General features: G+C 35.8%; 1 protein-coding gene across 2 annotated transcripts; it reads left to right on the plus strand.

The window, feature by feature from the left end:
• The first annotated feature begins 1,240 nt into the window (after nucleotides 1-1,240).
• On the plus strand, nucleotides 1,241-21,115 carry LOC125683419 (zinc finger protein 143-like). 2 transcript variants are annotated; one of them, XM_056139852.1, is made up of 14 exons: nucleotides 1,241-1,307; nucleotides 3,334-3,610; nucleotides 4,626-4,743; nucleotides 5,225-5,299; nucleotides 8,560-8,700; nucleotides 11,373-11,509; nucleotides 13,604-13,690; nucleotides 13,988-14,104; nucleotides 15,739-15,940; nucleotides 16,597-16,776; nucleotides 17,210-17,437; nucleotides 18,165-18,295; nucleotides 19,113-19,235; nucleotides 20,718-21,115. In XM_056139852.1, exons 2-14 carry the CDS (start codon nucleotides 3,347-3,349, stop codon nucleotides 21,057-21,059), a joined length of 2,145 nt encoding a protein of 714 aa, XP_055995827.1. In that variant the 5' UTR covers nucleotides 1,241-1,307; nucleotides 3,334-3,346; the 3' UTR covers nucleotides 21,060-21,115. The 2 variants fall into 2 exon arrangements, with proteins under 2 accessions (XP_055995827.1, XP_055995828.1); XM_056139853.1 differs by lacking the exon at nucleotides 1,241-1,307 and adding an exon at nucleotides 1,341-1,493.
• Nucleotides 21,116-21,471: the final 356 nt, after the last annotated feature.

Below are 21,471 nucleotides of genomic sequence, written 5' to 3' on the forward strand. Positions count from 1 at the left end.
CTATCTAGACAAGTATAATAAAAAAAAAAAATTAAAGTGTTAAATTATGAAGATATTTGGGCGTGTTCTATCCCTCGCTGCTATCAATTTTGACTTTCTTCTCATGGATGTTGCTCTTTACTTGTATGCCCTCGAGGGGTCTGGGCAGATTGGTTTCAATAAATATATTCTGTTCCCTTGGACACATCGTCGTAGTGCGCGTGTATTTTTATTAAATAACATGCGTCTTAAGTAAATACATGATAGTAAGTTGCATTCAATGGAAGCAGTGGTTATTTGCAGACGATCGACATTACATGGTGACCTCAAAAGCAACACGATGATATTGATCAACAATATGTACCTTTCTCTTGGTTATCGTTAAACTAACAAATTAACGCGTGGACCACATCACTTTGCAATTTTCAACTTGATAAAACAGGTAGTTCAGTTAAAATTTGATGATTAATGCAATTTCTGAAAGTCATTTGATTTTACCAACGTGTTCAAGATTAGGGGACACGTTAATAAGGAAAGCGTTTACATTATGAGAAGAGGTGTTTCTTGTTTATCGGAGAAATGGATCGAATATTGTCAAATTAAAAATCGTGGATACACGTATCAACACTTCATCGCGAGTTACGTCCCTTTGCGGGGCAGCCAACGGTCAATCGGTGAAAAACCAAGTTTTCCTTCTTTACCTTACCAAATGTAAGATGTTACGTATTACTTTGAGTTTTAGCCAATTACCAAGTTTTCATACAAGTTAATGGGTTGCCCCAATGTGGGGCTTTATTGTAGTTGACTGCAATTGATGGAAAAATAACAGATGTCAAAGCTACAGACAGGAAAATTACAAAGGCCAACGTAGGGAAATACGATTTTTATCCGGGAGATGGCGGACAAGGGACGTAACTTTCGCGAAGTGTTGCTTCTTCTTAAAAGTTGGCTTTACACAGATACCTAAAAACACGATTACGAAAAAGAACGAACGTGATCGAAGTCAGACACACGCATTGACTTTACCATAGACATAGAGCTGTTATATGTACCTACGACTTTACACAAACTTCAGATTTAAAATTTCTCGCGTAAATATGACGTTTCATTCATGTTAGGCATAGTACCGGGCCTCTTAAAATATAACTTCCTAAAAGAGTGTAAATTCAATATATAAAGATTTTATCCCTCTTGATGTATGGCAAGATATATCTGAAAACAAAGAATTATTCTACATCGTTTATTTTTTTTTATTTGGAAGGACTAGATATGCTCAATCCGGGCCCTTGTGTGTGCAGTGCATGGTGGTCCAGAAAGTGGATCGTCGGGTAAGTTTTCCCAGTGTTCAATGATGACCCGTTGCCTGTTGGGATTGATGTCGGAATATAAAGACGACGTTAGAACGTGTCAAGAGACACAAAATTGTCTTAGAGAAAAATGTCACGTAAACCTTGAAAATGCCCACAATTTTGACTTCCGCATTATGCTGTGTATTAGTTGAATTTAAAATGGAGGTCAGTGTACGTTTAGGTCGTTGTTATGACTGGAATTTAATGGAAACATTTTCTAGAAGTGGGGGGAAAATGGAGCACGGCGCGGCCCGGGATGTTTGAAGTATAGGCTAGGCCTTTGTGCATTGAATAAACCAGATGTATCCATAATTTATGTCATGCGTTCTGATACTAGCGCTAACATACCCCCCCCCCCCCCCCAACCCCAAACCCTCATACAGACCATGTAAACTTTATAACAATGTCCTCTTTTAACAAACCAACAAAAACACACACAAACAGCAAATCGCAATATGGAAATGTCTGTAAAGATATAAGGCCATTATAGTGTTCTGGATTCATTCAGAATATTTGGTAGTAAATTAATTTCTGTGGAAACGAGGGGTTTATTCATATTCGGTCTTTCCTATAGGAAATAAATAACCCTCTCGTTTCCACAGAAATTAGGTAGTATATGTGCTGTTGCAAATAAAACAATTCAGAGGGTTGGACAGGAGAACTCCCCTTGTCCTCCTGGCTCCTACAGTACTGTCGCCTACCCCATTTACCCCATCCCTCTCTTTTTTCCCTCTCCTCCAGCTCCCTCGTCTTATTTTCCTCCATATTTGTCCATTTACTACCCTTTTCATTTTCCCTGTGTGAATTAATTACATCATCAAGCACTGATATGTGTTGGACTATATGTAAAAACATTGGTAATTTAATTTTTTTTTTTTTTTTTGTGTGCACATACCAGTATATCAGATATAGATCTACATTAATATTAAAGCATACAGGGCTCGAAATTAACATATGCCCGTCAGTCTGTGACTGGTTAAAAGTCTGTCGGACTGACTGACATTTGTTTTAGTCAGTCCAATGGGACTGGTTAATTTTCTAAAGCATAATTTTGGAAATTATACTTATGAAATTTTATACACACATTTGGCATGATTCGATATGTAGATATCAGACGAATCTGATTTGTAAATATAAATCCCACATTTAAGTGTTACAATATTGTCTGAGGCATATTGAGTTAAATTTCATTTTAATAACATTAACGAAATATGTTTAATTATTTCTGGAACACTCTGTTGGACTGGTAAATTTTTCTGCGGACTGGTTGAAATTATACCCCATCAGTCCGGCTGGACTGGTGACACAAAAAGTTAGCTTCAAGCCTTGGCATATGAGCTGAAGGTATGGGGAATTTAAGAGAGAAAGAGGAAGAGAGAGAAGTTAAGAAAACAGAAGGTTCCATCGATTCCATTGGGCATCAAACTTTTCCTTTTTACCATTTTTATATGAAATAAATTTTGAGTTTCATAAAAAAAAAATTCATTTGTGAAATTGCAGCACGCACACTCAAGGACTTCTCAGTGCATCTTCCTGTGTACACATAGTATTTAAACCATAAGACAATAGTGTTTTGTATCATACTATTATTTTCAATAAAACCAAGAATAAAAGATTTTTTTGTAATAGCTATCTGTAAATCAGTCTTATCTTCCAAAAAATGCTCAAATTCTGCTAGGAATAATTGTAACACAAAACATAAGGTACTTATCTGCAATGGGAAATAGTCTGAATAAACACACATTATACTAAAATTGCATGCATTGATATATTTATAACAATTATAATTGCTGTCTCCTTGCAAACAGTTTGGAAAGAAATGTATGCTAATCTGTTGAGAGATTCATTTAGAACTATATAATGGGCCTCATATAGTGATGTGAAAAGAAATTCAGTGTAATTAAATTATGCAGTATGTGCTTGTTGTAGCCCAGATTTAATTAATTTTCACAAATTTTAGCAATCGTTTATCTAGGTTCCTAATCATATTTTGATTTCATTAAAGAACCTGACCATACATGGATGCAAGCTGTACCATCGATATTAGAAATGTGGAGACGGTCCCTGATCAAATCACCTCTGGAGACAGCCCCCGGAATGTGATAGTGGACAGTCCGGATCATGTTGAAGACAGTCCGGATCATGTCGAGGACAGTCCGGGTCACATAGTTGACCTCGGGGAGGAGGAGGACAGCCTGGGAGGAGAGCAGCTGGTGGATGTTCCAAGCAGTCTCGCGAACACAGCGGCTGACGTTAACTTACTCCTGCTTCACTCTAACGGGGTAAGTACTACAGCCATAACTTTTATACACTTTGTGTACATATTCAACAAATACAAGTATAATGCAAATAAGTTATTTTCGAAAATAACTCAAAAGAGTTTTTAGTTGTTGTCACAATGAATGACCTCTCTTTGCTCCTGTGCTTCACCAAATTTTATTCTTTCCTTCATTGATAAATCAAACAGGTTATTTTTAGTTAACTTGTGTACATGTTATTTTGTGTTAATCCCCCTCACTTCGTACCATGTGCAGCAAACATGTTGGCTAGTGCAGTAAGACGAAAACAAATGTTTGTTTTAGGTAAAAGCTTGTTTAATGCAGGAAAAGTATTCAAAGTCTTTGGAAAAGTGCAGAAAATTCTTCATTTGTTGATAGAATCTCGCCCCAAAATGTAAATAACACCTCAAAGTGATGAGGAAAATGCTACTAGTCGACACCTGCTACGGGTTTGTTTATTGGAGTCTGCACACTGCGTCTCCTTTTACATCATGAGATCCCAGAATGCATTATATATTGGCGGGATATACACAGAAGACTGATTCAGAAGATTTTAAACGAAATCAATGAGTCCAGTAAGAAATATAATGATCATGCATTATTTTAAAAATATATATATGGGTGTTTGAAATAAATTATGTGCGTTATTTTTCAAATAACGTGTTTGCATTATGCTCCTGACTGAATACAGAACATATTTGTCAGGCGACAAACATATTTTAGAATTTAGTTTTGAAATACACGGTCTAGTGGCAGTAACAAAGCTGCTAGCCCATGACTACTGACAGTAATACATGTACATGTATAACAAAAAGCCTAAAAATGGAATTGATACATGTATATGTACGCAAATGGAAATATGAATATGCAAACAATGGTCAGTTTCATACCTTTTATCAATCAACAATTTGTTTGATAGCTTGTAAATTTTAGTTATTAATCACAACCATTTGTTACAGGGAGGCAACCTTTCATTGAGTAGTAAATTTCAGTCTTTAATCACTACTGTTTGTTACAGGGAGGCAACCTTTCATTGGAGTCCCCTGCCAGCAACATTCCGCAGCAGATTGATACGCAAACCGTCCAAGCCGTGACTCTAGCTGATGGAACGACTGCCTTCATTGAACATCCTAAAGGTAGACTCCCACATAGTCCCAAACTATATTCAATATCATATGTTCAGCCAAGGTCATACTTCAGCCTTGATTTCATATGAAATATCAGTTCTATTATCTGACATTATTGCAATGTAAATCAACCAGTCAAGTAGCACTGACTTCAAACATCAATTGGAAATAGGCAAAGAATGACATTCAAGTCGCTGCTCTTTATTTTTTTATCCACCTAAGATTAAAGATCAGACTTCCATAGGTCAGAAGTAGATTAATGTCATTGTGATTCAAAGGTCAGGGTCATCCATTAACTTACGTCAATGCGAAAGACATCTTGTTCAAGACTTGGGGAGTTGGTTTAGTATCATCTTAAGAAAATATCCATTTGGATATGGAAAAAAATCTTTTATTTCTTTTTTGGTGTTCTGCTGTTTGAAATAAAGGTTAAAAATTGATTTTGTGTGTTTTATTCAGAAATACTACAGTTTATATTATAATTTGACAGGGGGGAAGTTTATGGAGGGACAGACCATCAGTTTGGAGGATGGGAGCACAGCAGTTGTCCAGGGCGTCAGTCATGGTGGGTCAACTTCACCATCGTCATAGTGATCAATGTAGTTACCACTACAACATCTTCACCATCCTCATAGCGATAGTCTTAATTAAGTATTATACACATCATCATTGATATTATCATCATTTTCATCACAGATATTATCACTGTCTTCATCAAAGATCGTATTCATCATTATCAACATCATATTCATCATTATCAGAACGTCAAACATCGTATTCATCATTAGGCCATTTTTTTTTTAAATTGGTTTACGGATTTCAAAATTTTTAAATCCGTTCGGAGGAGGTAAAAAAAAAAATGTTCAAATGACAAAATGTTAAGTAATAAGAATGGACTTGATTTGAGCTCATATGTTTTATTATCAACTTTAATATTCTCATCACTGTCAACTTAAGACGGTGGTACATTGTATATAGCGACTATTGTGCACCATGGCAACAATGCTGTTTCCTTCAAAAAATGTTATTTGTTTATTAAATTAACTTTCTATCATTATCAAATGTCCATTGTTTACCGTTTAGTTATGTAAATCCCAAAATAAAAGAACGACATCGTTTTTCCATTTAAAAGATGGCATCCATGACGTATATATAGGGATGCACTAATCACCTGAAGTACTAAAATCCTGACTGACCTTACCAAGCTTATATTTTGTCTAAAAATTTACTTCTAAGTTTTAAAGTCTTATTTATGAAGTCAAGTAAAGTTATAAATAAAATTCATAAACCCTATAAACATTTAAAAGATTCTGAATTTTATATAGGTCAGATCAATTTATTGTTGGTTGTCAACAAATTTTATACAGTGAATGAATTCAATAATGTTAAAATGTTTTCAACCTCCTTCAATATATGAAGAATTACACATATTAATTATGAAGAATATTTCTTTAAAATTCATTAATAAGAATTTAAAAGTGTATCTTCGACAAAATGTATGCATGGTAAGGTCAGGTAGGGTTATACTTGTTTAGGTGATTAGTGCAACCCAACGTACATGTACATCATGGATGCCATCTGAAAACAAGTGTTTGTTTTTATTTTGGGATTTACATATCTAAATGGTATGCAATGCATACAGATACAAAATGTAACTTATTGGAAGCAAAAAGCATTGTTACTAAGGTGCAGAATAATTGTTAGCACCGGCTGAAGTTGACTGATATTCCACACATGACACATGAAAATTATGGACTGTCCCGAGATTTCAACGATCGACGGAGGCGTCTGTCCAAATATCCAGTCCAGCGGAATCTATTTTCTTTTCTTTCTGGTTTTTTTTTTTTGTGAAAAGGAAAAATTACAGCGTTGGAAATATAAAAAGGAGTGAAAAACCATTTTATTTTTTTTCCAACATCCCAAAAAATCAGTGTGGCGGATCCGTAAACCAACTCAATAAAAAAAAAAGGCCTTATCAGAACATTAAACATTGTTTTCATCATTATCAACATCATATTCATCATTCTCTGCCTTCATGAAATATCATATTTCTTTTGCCATTTTCTTGGGTATCATCATGTAGAATTATAGTCATTAACATCAGCACTATCTCAATTGAGCATTGTAATCATTATCTTCACCACCACCATCATCATCTTACAACACCTCCATGATCATCTTACACCACCACAATCCTATAACAACACCACCATCATCAAACACCACCACCATCATCTGACACCACCACCATGATCATCTTACACTACCACAATCATCTAACAACACCACCACAATCCTCTAACAACACCACCACCATCATCTGACACCACCATCATGATCATCTTACACTACCACAATCATCTAACAACACCACCACAATCCTCTAACAACACCACCACCATCATCTGACACCACCATCATGATCATCTTACACTACCATAATCATCTAACAACACCACCACAATCATCTAATACCACCACAATCATCAAACAACACCACCACAATCATCAAACAACAACACCATTATCTAATACCACCACAATCATCTAACACCACCATCATCTAATACTACCACCACAATCATCTTGCATCACCATCATCTAATGGCATCACCATCTTTTAACACCATCTAACAATCATCTAACAATGCCATCATCATTTGACATCGCCACCGTCATCTAAAAACAACACCGCCATCTAGCAACAACACCATCATCAAACACAATTACTGTCGCCATCAGACACCACCACCATCGTCATCATTTATACCACTGTCATCATCAAACATTGTCATCATCTAACCTTAACATCATTATCAAATGCTACAATAGTCATGCTCCATAACACTGTCACTGAACTAGGAAACGTACAACGAAGAGTATTTATAGTGTGCAAACAATGCTTATGTAGATATGCAGCTGGTGTTTGTTTATGTAGATCTATAAAGAGCTGGTTTTTTGTTTATGTAGATATAGAGCTGGTGTTTTTATGTGGATATAGGGTTAGTGTTTTGTTTATGTGGATAAAGAGCTGGTGTTTTGTTTATGTAGATAAAGAGCTGGTGTTTTGTTTATGTAGATATAGAGCTGATGTTTTGTTTATGTATAATTATAAAGAGCTTGTGTTTTTTATGTAGATATAGAGCTGATATTTTGTTTATGTAGATCTATAAAGAGCTGGTGTTTTATATGTAGATATAGAGCTGGTGTTTTGTTCATGTGGATGTAGAGCTGGTGTTTTGTTGTAGATATAGAGCTAGTGTTTTGTTTATGTAGATATAGAGCTAGTGTTTTGTTTATGTAGATCTATAAAGAGCTGGGTTTTTTATGTAGATATAGAGCTGGTGTTTTGTTTAAATGTGGATATAGAGCTGGTGTTTTGTTTATGTGGATGTAGAGATGATGTTTTGTTTATGTGGATGTAGAGCTGGTGTTTTGTTTATGTGGATGTAGAGATGGTGTTTTGTTTATGTGGATATAGAGCTGGTGTTTTGTTTATGTGGATGTAGAGATGGTGTTTTGTTTATGTGGATATAGAGCTGGTGTTTTGTTTACGTGGATATAGAGCTGGTGTTTTGTTTATGTGGATATAGAGCTGGTGTTTTTTATGTGGATATAGAGCTGGTGTTTTGTTTATTTGTTTATGTGGATGTAGAGATGGTGTTTTGTTTATGTGGATGTAGAGCTGGTGTTTTGTGTATGTGGATAGAGAGCTGGTGTTTTGTCAATGTAGATAAAGAACTGGTGTACCTCAGATTATTTCCTGTTTTCAGTGCTTAACTGTTTGTATTCTTTAAAGCTGTCCTCTTTGTTTTTCATATTTAGTGTTGCCGGTCAATAACATCCAGTCTGAGATTGACAGTGTGGTCAATCCTAACATTGTGCTGACCGATTCCTCACAGGTCGGAGGTCAGCCCATTCAGCTGGAGGATGGGACCACTGCATTCTTACATCACACACCTAAAGGTGAGTACTATTGTTACAGCATAGTGCATACTGATTTCTTCTTGCAACATATTATGTACTATATTGTTCTCACAGCATAGTACTTTACATTATTTTGTTTTCGGTCTTCATGAAGTTTTATTGAATACATGTATTTCTATCAATTTAACTTGTCTGAACAAAATTAAAAATTATTTTCCAACTAGCAAAATTGAGCTTTCAATCGATTGCTGTTTTACAGTATTTTTAAAAAACAAGCATGTCTCTAGACTATATCAAAATATATAAAAAAATTTAAAAATCTTCTCTAAAGTGCAATAATAAAAATAAGATTGAGAATTCTTTCATTTACCATTTAATACATGTATCATTGGTGCATAGTGAGGGTCATAGGGTACTTTTGTGCGAGTTGTGTGGCGTACTCGCTGTCCAGAGATCTACCACCTATTTACAACATCACGTGGTTTGAAATCTTGAAGACTGTTAGTGCCAATTCAAACTATATGTTAAAAACTTTTGGAAATTTCATCTAAAAAATTCTAGTTGAAAAGAAAAACTGTGGACTCGAAGTATTTGACTATAGACTACAGCAGGACACCGCCTGAAGCGGTGACACTAACACTTCCATGTGTTGAGTAAACACGGACAAGATCAACATGCTTGCTATCTAAATCAGACGTCTCTGAGACGCCCGACTAGTGCTTGAAGTAGGCCATCTTTGACTTCACCGACTGAGATTACCTTGGCCCTAGTTTAATATTTATTATACCCCCCACAACAAGTTGTGGGGGGGTATACTGGAATCGGGTTGTCTGTCTGTCTGTCCGTCCGTCCGTCTGTAGACGCAATGGTTTCCGGGCTCTAAAGCATTATCCTTTCCACCTACCGTCACCATATCATATATATGGACTACCCATGGGATGAAGATGTTCCCTATCGATTTTGGAGTCAAAAGGTCAAAGGTCAAGCACACTGGACATCGAAGTAGCAATATGGTTTCTGGGCTCTAAAGCGTTATCCTTTCCACCTACAGTCACCATATCATACATATGGACTACCCATGGGATGAAGATGTTCCCTATCGATTTTGGGGTCAAAAGGTCAAAGGTCAAGCGCACTGGACATTGAAGTAGGAATATGGTTTCCGGGCTCTAAAGTGTTATCCTTTCCACCTACAGTCACCATATCAAACATATGGACTACCCATGGGATGAAGATGTTCCTTATCGATTTTAGGGTCAAAAGGTAAAAGGTCACGTGCACTGGACATTGAAGTAGCAATATGGTTTCTGGGCTCTAAAGCGTTATCCTTTCCACCTACAGTCACCATATCATACATATGGACTACCCATGGGATGAAGATGTTCCCTATCGATTTTGGGGTCAAAAGGTCAAAGGTCATGCGCACTGGACATCGAAGTAGCAATTTGGTTCGGTTTGTCATGCCATTTGTTTTTTACACTCAGAGAAGAGGTAGTTTATACCTATTACCAACACCCTTTGGGAGATTGGGGTAAGCGGGGGGTATTCTTAGTGAGCATTGCTCACAGTACCTCTTGTTCGATCCACATTTACTTTTTCAATACTTTTATATTCAGTCTGTGAAGCGTTTCTATGCACAAGATAAAATTATTGTAAACTTCAAATTACAACCAATAAACTGAGGAAGTCCGGAAAAAAGATATGTTATTTTCACTCGCAAAAAATTGTAATCACTTGTGATTTTTCACTCGCAATTTCAATTTTTAACTCGCATTTAGCGAGTATTTCCCCTTAACTTCATTGCCTGGTGCAGTGAATCACAACATAGTGATTTAAACTTCCTGTGATACTATCTATGTCAATAGACTTGCCCAGAGTTTGAATCTAGGAGGGTGTTGTGTTTACATTAATATTACATTAAATATTTATCCTACAAAATAGTTTTGTGAAGTTAATTAAAATTAATTCATTTTAAATATATGTGTGTTGATAATAGTTATAAAGGTAAACTAGATTTTATCTAAATGAAATATCGTAATGTCTCATTATACAATGCAGTATATACAATATTCCCATTTCTGGTAATTAGACTCTCCAAACAAAGTGTACAGCTTCAAAGATCACTTCCACACAAAATGCACTAAAGATATATTTTGTCTATATGAAAACTCATTATCCTTAACGTAATAACTCTCTAGTTAATGTACAAAGTGGATACAATAAGTGAATCTACATCATAACATATTTTAGTCATAAAAGAAAAATGGAGGAATTAAATTTGGATTTATGGAAAGGATGGCGATATTTTTAGAGTTGTTTTGGAAAATGAATCATGTTGGTAGTGCTGCTAAATGATTTATATGGGGGAGATTTACAGACAATAGGGCCACATGATCTGTATTTTTCAAAGAAAGTTAACATTTTAGTAGATTGCACCAGCTTACATGTAACAAGAATGATTGGTGGTATGATGATGAATATGTCCGATGATTTTTCTTGCACAAAATTAGACATGCCCGGTGGTCTTCTGCTTATGCAATTTTCACATGCCCGCTTCTGATTTTACCAGGTCTGGGCATCGGGCTACCTGGTTGTTTTGAAGACTGTGTTTTACAGAGTTTTTACAGTATTTTGTGTTTACAGAGGGTTTACATTATTCTCGCTTTACAGAGAGTTTACATTAATCTCTCAACATTATTCTGTCTTTACAGAGGGTTTACAGGCGATTCAGTTGGAGGATGGGACCACGGCCTACATCACTCACCCGTCAGCAGAGTCCCTGTTTGGGGATTCCCAAATCACGAATCTCGACAGTAGCACACTCAGTCTGGATCAACTCGCTGCCCAGGTGAGAGGGATGCTTTGACAGTGATTTTTCTACATTTTTTTTTTACAAGGGTCCTGTGGCTTTCAAATTGGGAAAAATTGTCAATATTTCAGTCAAATTGGGAAAAATCAATTTTATCATAAAAAAGTTTCAAAATCATATCATACATTATATTATCTTTAATTTACACATCTAATTTTCTTTAACCTTCTAAAATTTTCAACTTTTCTATCCAATCATAATTTCCATAACTCTTTGTTAAGTCATATGTATATAATTCACATTGAATGTTTATATTTTTCAAATACATATTTCTTTCATAATTCTATTATTGGGAAAAATGCAAGCTAAATGGCCGAAATTCGGACCCAAAATGGGCCTTAAAAAATCACTGTTTGAACACGAAATTTCTCATTGGATTGCTTCATGGGATTGTTTCATTAGCTTCAGTTAATTGTAGTTATACATCATGCTGGTAATGGGATAATGGTATAAACACACTTTATAAATGATGCCTCCAGTTTTGAAAAAGAGGGCATATTCGTTAGCACTTGTCGTTTGGTTGGTAGATCAAGTCTTGTGTACCCAATATTATAAGAAGCCTCGGCTTGACAATCATCAAACTTAGTATATTGTTATACTCTAAAGAATAAATGACCTCTAGAATTTTTGAAGTCAAAAGGTCAAAGGTAGGGTCAAACTACTCTGGACCAATGAAAATATTGTCTGCTCAATATCTTTAGAATGCCTTGCTTGATTCACTAGTACCTCCTAAGGAGTAAATCACCCCTATTGATTATGAGGTTACAGGGTCAAAGGTTAGGGTAAAATCACTTGGATCAGAAGAAAATCTTGTCTTGCTGCTTTGAAAACCCTACAGTTGACATCAAACTTGGAGTACTAATAGCACCAAAAGAGTAGATGACCCGGATTTTATATTTAGATCCTAAGGTCAAAAAATCAGGAGTCAAACTACTCTGGAAAAAGAAAATATTGTCAGCTCAATATCTAGAGAATGCATCAAACTTGGTATAATGGTATTCCCCAGGAAGTAGATGACCCCTATTGATGTCACAAACTACTACGTCTGGAAGACAATATATTGTCTGTTTAATTTCTTCTGAACTCTTCTCTTGACAGACACCAAACTTAGTGTACATATAAATCTTAAGTAGAAGATAATCATTAGAGATTTTAAGTTCATAAGGTTAGAGTGGCAATAGCTGTGAAAGTGATGGCAACCATTGTTTTCTCAAAACCTCATTGGGCTAGGAATATATATATCAATGACTCATAAAAACATTCGTTTTGTACAAAAACAAGAGAAACCTAATAAAACTACTTTAGATAACCGCTTTTAGTGTAAAGAAATATATAAGGATCAATTATTGTCTTGCAAGACAATAATTATATAATCACCAAAATCACATATTCATGTGCCACTTTTGAGGTTAAAAGTGTTTGAAATAATTAAATATTGGTGTTATTACTGAAATATATTACATAGAGCAATTTTCATTGAATTCAATTTTTGGTGACAAAATGACAGCTATTGCTCCTTTAAAGATCAAAGTTTTCTTCATAGAAAATATTGTCCATTGAATATTTTAGTTTATATGTCATAAAGTCAAGGGTAACTGAACACCAGATGTCGGTAAATATTGTCCATTAATATCTTGTGAATCATTTGCTTGATAAACATCAAACTTTGCACACTGGTACAGTATCTTCAGTTTTTCACTCGCCGTACAGACTTTCTAGATTTAAAGTTGTCCATCTCATTATTGCTAAATGATAGCAAAAGTTTCTAAAAACTTTCTTGTCACTTTGAATTTCAAAAATGAATGTCTTAAGTAATATATATATCTTCTGTAATACAGTGTATCTTATGTATCCTCTGTAAATAAGTTATATATATTTTGTGTTACATGTACAGTGTACTTTATATATCTTATGTAGTATTTATCTTTTGTAATACTGTACAATATTTATCTTATTACATTATATGTCTTCAATAATACATTTATCTTCTATGATACAATATTTATCTACTGTAATACAATATATACATATCCTCTATAATGCAATATATATATTTTTCTTATTACATTATAGGTTACAGTAGACCAAATGAAAGACCCAGGATTGGAGTCACTACAGACGACCACTAGTCCCCTGGGACCCAACACATCTGTTGTACACGTAATAATTCTTATCAATCTGTACGTGTCTGTTGTACACGTAATAATTCTTATCAATCTGTACGTGTCTGTTGTACATGTAATAATTCTTATCAATCTGTACGTGTCTGTTGTACACATAATAATTCTTATCAATCTGTACGTGTCTGTTGTACATGTAATAATTCTTATCAATCTGTACGTCTGTTGTACACGTAAAATATCTCATATTTACATTTCCAATGTTTTTACCTTTGATATCTTTACTAATTGAAATGATTACAATATACATTTATATACTAGTATTGCAATGTTGTAGACTGTCATAGCCGCAGGCCTAGCATCTGACGAGAAAACAATGGTGTTTGGGGAGAAAGCTTACCGCTGCAGTTTTGATGGCTGTGGGAGACTATACACCACACAGCACCACCTAAAGGTGAGTAGATCTAGTACACCACACAACACCACCTAAAGGTGAGTACCACCTAAAGGTAAGTAGGTCTGGTATACTGCACAGCACCACCAAATAGTGAGTATAACCTGAAGGTGAGTAGATCTTATACACCACACAGCACCACCTAAAAGTGAGTACCATCTAAAGGTGAGTAGATCTAGTACATACACAACACCACCTAATAGTGAGTACCATCTAAAGGTGAGTAGATTTGGTACACACACAACACCACCTAATAGTGAGTACCATCTAAAGGTGAGTAGATTTGGTACACACACAACACCACCTAATAGTGAGTACCATCTAAAGGTGAGTAGATTTAGTACACACACAACACCACCTAATAGCGAGTACCATCTAAAGGTGAGTAGACCTAGTAAACTACAACACCACCTAAAGGAGAGTATATTTACTGCACACAACATAGCACCACGTAATAAAGTTGAGTAGACTACATGACACCACCTACTGGTGTGTAGGTCTAATGAATCACACAGGATTGCCTATAGGAAGTGTTGTACTGATTATCGCCGACTTTCGATTGTCGGTCGCTATAATTTAAACAATGTGAATAATCGCTGAAAATCGCTGACATCGGTATATATTTTTTAATACAAATATTCCTGTCATGACATTACTTAAAAGAAAAAGGTGAGTCATCCAATAAGAACAACAACAAAAGTCGAGAGATCTGTCCCTATCATGGGAAATCAAAATTAAAAGTATGGGATTAATAACTAACTGTTCTAATTTCTAATGAATATATTCTAAGTATGATAATTTTGGGTAAAATAAAGTAAATTTAATATATTTATACAATAAATTTGAAATGAATGATATTTGATTATTTTTCGATTAATCAATCGAAAAGTTGCATCCAATTAATCCAATTATCAATTAACTTTTATTTTCCCGATTGCCCATCACTACCTATGGGTCTAATCAACTACACAGGACCACATAAAGGTGAAAATATCCTACACCACACAATCTTAGGAAGGGTTCAAGTTCAGTTGGCTGTCTGTATCGGATGAATTATCAATATGATACATCATGTCTTGGGGATTATATTAGTTCTACCAATAGGTGTTAATTGGTACATACATGTACTTGGATAGGTGAAAAATACCATCAGTTGCAGCTTGTATTGTTTTAAATAATATTGTTAAGAGATAAGAATGAGTCTGCTTTCTGTTGAAATCTTATTTAATATCATGAACATTTATAAAGCACTTTATTTCACAATAGAATATAATCAAAGACATCAAATCATCAGACATCCCAGCCTGCCATATTTGCACAGATATGTAAGATGATAATGATTACATTCTGATATAGAGAATGGATGTATGATATTACAATTATACAAACAATGTAAATCTTACTACAATGTGAAAGCATTTGAGAAATGGAATTGTGTAAATAATGAATTATGCTATTAATAGAGATATACAAAGAATGTAAATCTTTGTACAATGTGAAAGTCTCTAAGAAAGGGAATTCTGTAAATAATGAATTATGCTATTACAACTGTACACACAATGTAAATCTTTGCACAGTGTGAAAACCTTTGAGAAATGAAATTGTGTAAATAGCTTATGCTTACTCCTTTGTAGGTTCATGAAAGATCTCACACTGGAGTTCGTCCATTTAAATGTGATTACGATGGCTGTGGGAAAGCCTTTGCTACAGGGTATGGACTGAAGTCTCACACACGTGTTCACACAGGTGAAAAGCCATATAAATGTCCTGAGGAAGGATGTGACAAAGGCTTCAAGACGTCGGGAGACCTTCAGAAACACGTCCGTACACACACAGGTAAGCAGGGGTTTCCAACGACCTTCAGAAATGTGTTCATACACACACGGGTATACATGGGTGTTGATTCCAACAACTTTCAGAAACACATCCGTACACATATGGGTAAGCAGGGGTGTCGATTTCAACGACCTTCAGAAACATGTCCGTACACACACGTGTAAGCAGGGATGTCAATTCCAATGACTTTCAGAAACACGTCCGTACACACACAGGTAAGCAGGGGTTTCCAACGACCTTCAGAAATGTGTTCATACACACACGGATATACATGGGTGTTGATTCCAACAACTTTCAGAAACACATCTGTACACATATGGGTAAGCAGGGCTGTCGATTTCAACGACCTGTAGAATTATGTTCGTACACACACGGGTAAGCAGGGTGTCACAAGAGCTTTCAACACCTCGGGGTTGTTACTTGTTAAATTCTGTTAATATAAAAGTATTTTCATATACCGGTATATCTTTGTATTGGCTGAATCCTGTTCCTGCTGACTCTTGACTGCTGACTTGACCTTCTCTAAGCACTGTGTCATACAACCTATAAATTTAAATGATTTCACTGTAAGAGTTCATCCCATTAAGTGCCATTTTGAGGGAAGTGAGATATCCCTCACTGCATCTTATCTAACATGTTTTTATGATACTCTGTAGGGGAGCGTCCCTTTAAGTGCCCCTTTGAGGGATGTGAGCGATCCTTCACAACCTCTAACATCAGAAAAGTCCACATCCGGACTCACACTGGTGAACGTCCCTATATCTGTAATGAGGAGGGGTGTGGACGAGCCTTTGCTAGCGCCACCAACTACAAAAACCACATCAGGATACACACAGGTGGGTACAATAATAAATCCAGGTGTCACATGTATGTACAAGACGTTAATCAATTTGTCACACGTAAGTGTGTAAATAAATCCATGTATGTACAAGATGTTATTAAATCAATTTGTCGCACGTAAGTGTGTAAATAAATCCAAGTGTCACACAAAGGCATGTACAATAAATCCAGGTGTCATACATAAAAGTGTACAATAAATCCAGGTGTGACACACAGTTATGAACAATAAATTTTGATATTATGTGAAAAGTGTACATTGTGTTTGCAAGTACATGTACATACACTGTACGTGTAAAGATAAGATCAATTATGGCTTAGAAAAAGGCTGAATGGATTTATTGCATTTGTCAAAGAGATTTGTACAAGAGAAAGATTTAATGATAAATATTTTGATATCCCAGTTGTGTATATATTTTTTTACCAATTCAGGAGAGAAGCCATATGTGTGCACAGTGCAGGGGTGTGGTAAGCGATTCACAGAATACTCCTCCCTTTACAAACACCATGTGGTCCACACTCACTCCAAGCCCTACCACTGTAACCACTGTGGAAAGACGTACAGACAGACGTCCACGCTGGCCATGCACAAACGAACGGCGCATGGAGAAGATACAACAGCAGAATATGAGGCTCAGGTGTACAACGACCAAATCTTTGGTAAGTACGGTGCACCAGTTAATCAGAGCCCTTATAAGTACAGGGCACCTGTTAGACAGGGCCCATGTTAGTACAGGGCACTGGTTAGTCAGACTACTGGTTCGTACAGGGCACTTGTTAGTCAGGTATGCATATGCATTATTGCACCAGACAAATAGCACTTACATGTATTGATGACAAATCCAAATAGTGTGCAAGTACAATTGCACTAGTTTTTGCTTAAGAACACCAGGGATCAACATTGACGGTTGTCCAATTGCCCAAGGCAAGTAAAAACTCAGTTTGGACAAGTGAAACTCAATATACACTTGCCCAATGTGCCAAGTGGTTATTTAAGTTGGAAATGTGATTATTATAATAATTGTGTTAAGTTTGATGGATATCAAATATTAGAAAGTAATGTCCAACTCCATATATTGCTGTTTTCTTTACCAAATTGTCAGATTATAGTGAAGGCCCATTCTAGTAGACCGTACTGTATCTCCAATTGATAGAGAGAGATAATTAGAGTTACTGGTTGACAGGCTTATTATCATTACAATCTAAAATATTTCGGACAACTAAGTTTTTCATTTGAACAAGTAAAACTTTGAGTTTAATTGCCCGAAGGGCAAGTAAGAAGAAAAGTTAATGTCTACCCCTGTACACGTACGGTTTTTCTTACCTGTTGATCAAATTTGAACATATACAGGAGGATATATATCACTGAATGTGTTGATACTTATAGCAAAGGCTGGAGAGCAGCCCCCCGAGAAGCGAGCCAAGTTTGAGTACACAATCCAAGCAAAGGAGGAAGATGGGGAAACCCTGGTTCAGAATGAGGCTGTCGTCATTAATACAGAAACACAAAACACTCAGGTATGATATAGGGTAGATACATTGTGATGAAAAGCTCAATATCAAATTTACAATTGCAGATGATTATATTAAAGTTGCAGATGATTATATTAAAATGACATTGGTGCAAAATTTTGATTTTGACATATTTTGGTCATAAGACCTTTTATAAGGTTTTGTTAATAAAATCCATGTAACACTAGCAATAGTACATGAATTTGGGTTACAGTGCCCCCCCCCCCCCGAAAATTGTTTTGCATCTGTCAGTAGGTTGGTCGGTCTTGAGACCAAGTCTTGTCTGCTCGATATCTTTAAAAACCCATTGCTTAACAGATATCAAACTTGGTTCACTGGTAATCTTAAGGAGTAGATGACCCCTATTGGTTTTAAGGTCAAATGATTTAGGGTCAATCCACTGGATATAGGAAGATATTGTCTGCTCAATATCTTCAGAACCCTTTCTTTGAGAAACACCAAGCTTGGTATATCAAAAGGAGTAGATGAACCCTATTTATTGATTTTGAGTTCACAAGGTCAAGGGTCTAACTGGACATAGTGATATATTTTCTCCTCTATACTTTTAGAATCATTTGCTTGATTGACACCAAACTTGGTATGCTATCCTAAGGAATAGATGACCCCTATCAATTTTGAGGTCACATGTTCAAGGATCAATCCACTCTAGACATAGAAAGTTTTGTACTATCATCAATTAAATGATTCGTGTTCATAACTCTTTTCAATTTTGCACCACTGGGGCATACATGTTTCTGAAACATTTCTTGTTTGGATAAGATATTGGGATAAAAACCCAACTATAACAAAGCCTTTGTTTTAGGAGTCTCTCTTATCTAATGACCAAGTCCCAACCAATGGAAACATTGCAACCATAACAATGGGAGAACATGGCCAGCAACAGGTGTTTGTTATCACAGACCCAGCCCAGCTTGAGGCTCTACAGGTAAATACATTGTCAGGTGTTTGTCATAAACAGCAATAAGAAATAAAGCATGAGGCATCATACTACTCAACTTTATAGTATGGAGCTTCATACATCATAACACTTAAAGTATGGGGTTCCATACTTCATAACAAATACAATATGTGGCTCCATACTTCTTAACAAATACAGTATAGGGGCTCCATGTGTTACAACAAATACAGTATAGGGGCTCCATGCTTGATAACAAATACAGTATAGGGGCTCCATGTGTTATAACAAATACAGTATAGAGGCTCCATGTGTTACAACAAATACAGTATAGGGGGTCCTTGTGTTATAACAAATACAGTATAGAGGCTCCATGTGTTATAACAAATACAGTATAGGGGCTCCATGCTTGATAACAAATACAGTATAGGGGCTCCATGCTTGATAACAAATACAATATAGGGGCTCCATGCTTGATAACAAATACAGTATAGGGGCTCCATGCTTGATAACAAATACAGTATAGGGGCTCCATGTGTTACAACAAATGCAGTATAGGGGCTCCATGTGTTATAACAAATACAGTATAGGGGCTCCATGTGTTACAACAAATGCAGTATAGGGGCTCCATGTGTTATAACAAATACAGTATAGGGGCTCCATGTGTTACAACAAATACAGTATAGGGGATCCATGTGTTACAACAAATACAGTATAGGGGTTCCTTGTGTTATAACAAATACAGTATAGGGGCTTCATGTGTTATAACAAATACAGTATAGGGGCTCCATGTATTATAACAAATACGGTATAGAGTCTGCTTGTGTTAGAAAAAATACAGTATAGGGGCTCCATGTGTTATAACAAATACAGTATAGAGGCTCCATGTGTTATAACAAATACAGTATAGGGGCTCCATGCTTTATAACAAATACAGTATAGGGGCTTCATGTGTTATAACAAATACAGTATAGAGGCTCCATGTGTTATAACAAATACAGTATAGGGGGTCCTTGTGTTACAACAAATACAGTATAGAGGCTCCATGTGTTATAACAAATACAGTGTAGGAGCACCTTGTGTTACAACAAATACAGTATAGGGGCTCCATGTATTATAACAAATACGGTATAGAGTCTGCACGTGTTAGAAAAAATACAGTGTAGGGGCTCCATGTGTTACAACAAATACAGTATAGGGGGTCCTTGTGTTATAACAAATACAGTGTAGGGGATTCATGCTTTATAACAAATATCATGTGTAGAACCCATCTGCATGTAATTTGAGGCTTTACATTTTACGTAACAAAGCATGGTTCCGATACATCTTAAATTGATTTTTTAAAAATGGAAAGAAAACAATTATTTTATACTGATTGACTATTACAGTAATACATGTAGAAAAGTCATTCATTTGATAAAAAATTCTTAATGGGATGTGATATAATCATGCCCCTATGTGTAAAAATATATGAATTTCCTTTTTCAATACAAGATACTCTTCATCCTTCAGCAATTAGCAGCTCAGCAACAACAGCAGCAGAGAGAGAACCTTCCAGACCAACAACTGACAAACTTAGGGGTGGATCAAAGTGAATCTCAATCCGACCTGACATCCCAGTCTACAGAAACAATGACCCCACTGGACCAATCAAACGAGGGCTGCGTTCCGAAGCTGGAGCCCGGGGACCAAATAGAGTCTGTGGTGTTAAATGATGAGTCATCATTCGAAGAAAAAGAAATCCTAGAGCGTGAGACCGACAGTGATATAGTGACGGAGGACAATATTGTTACCGGGGGCAACACCCCAGTGTCAAGAGCCGTCCAAGTCCTCGAAGGAAGTGTTCAGACTTAGCTAGTTCAGTGTTATTTATTCAGTATTCTTGATTAAAATTTATTGTTTTTTTGTAATGCATTTCATTGTTTTCAATTCCAAGTTTGAAAATGACGAAACTTTTTTAAAAACTTTGGAATTTCCTTTCTTTTCTTTTTTTTCCTGTAATAATATTCTCATGATTCAGGGGGAAAAAACCAGGCACTTTGATTGAAAATAGCAAAGTGTGAATACAGGATCACAGGGTATCATAATTTTAATTTGGCTGTGTTTGTTAGTACTTATTATCATCATCTATGATTCTGTATCATAGTTCACGTTCTCTGTTTTATATGATGAAAGCTTTTGAACAAGTGACCTTTTTTTAATCAAAATTTAACCTTTATATATGTGGGCAGTTTCACAATTTCATTCGCTCCTCTAGACCAATTTT

This window comes from Ostrea edulis, chromosome 6 (assembly GCF_947568905.1).
Source record: "Ostrea edulis chromosome 6, xbOstEdul1.1, whole genome shotgun sequence".
NCBI lineage: Eukaryota > Metazoa > Mollusca > Bivalvia > Ostreida > Ostreidae > Ostrea > Ostrea edulis.

What these genes read in the sequence shown, in the direction of transcription:
- LOC125683419 (XM_056139852.1), top strand. Translation starts at nt 3,347, where the DNA reads ATGGATGCAAGCTGTACCATCGATATTAGAAATGTGGAGACGGTCCCT. An exon ending in TGTCCAGGGCGTCAGTCATG is followed by an intron (nt 5,300 to 8,559) that starts GTGGGTCAACTT and finishes TTTCATATTTAG; the next exon opens with TGTTGCCGGTCAATAACATC. An exon ending in TGGATCAACTCGCTGCCCAG is followed by an intron (nt 11,510 to 13,603) that starts GTGAGAGGGATG and finishes ATTACATTATAG; the next exon opens with GTTACAGTAGACCAAATGAA.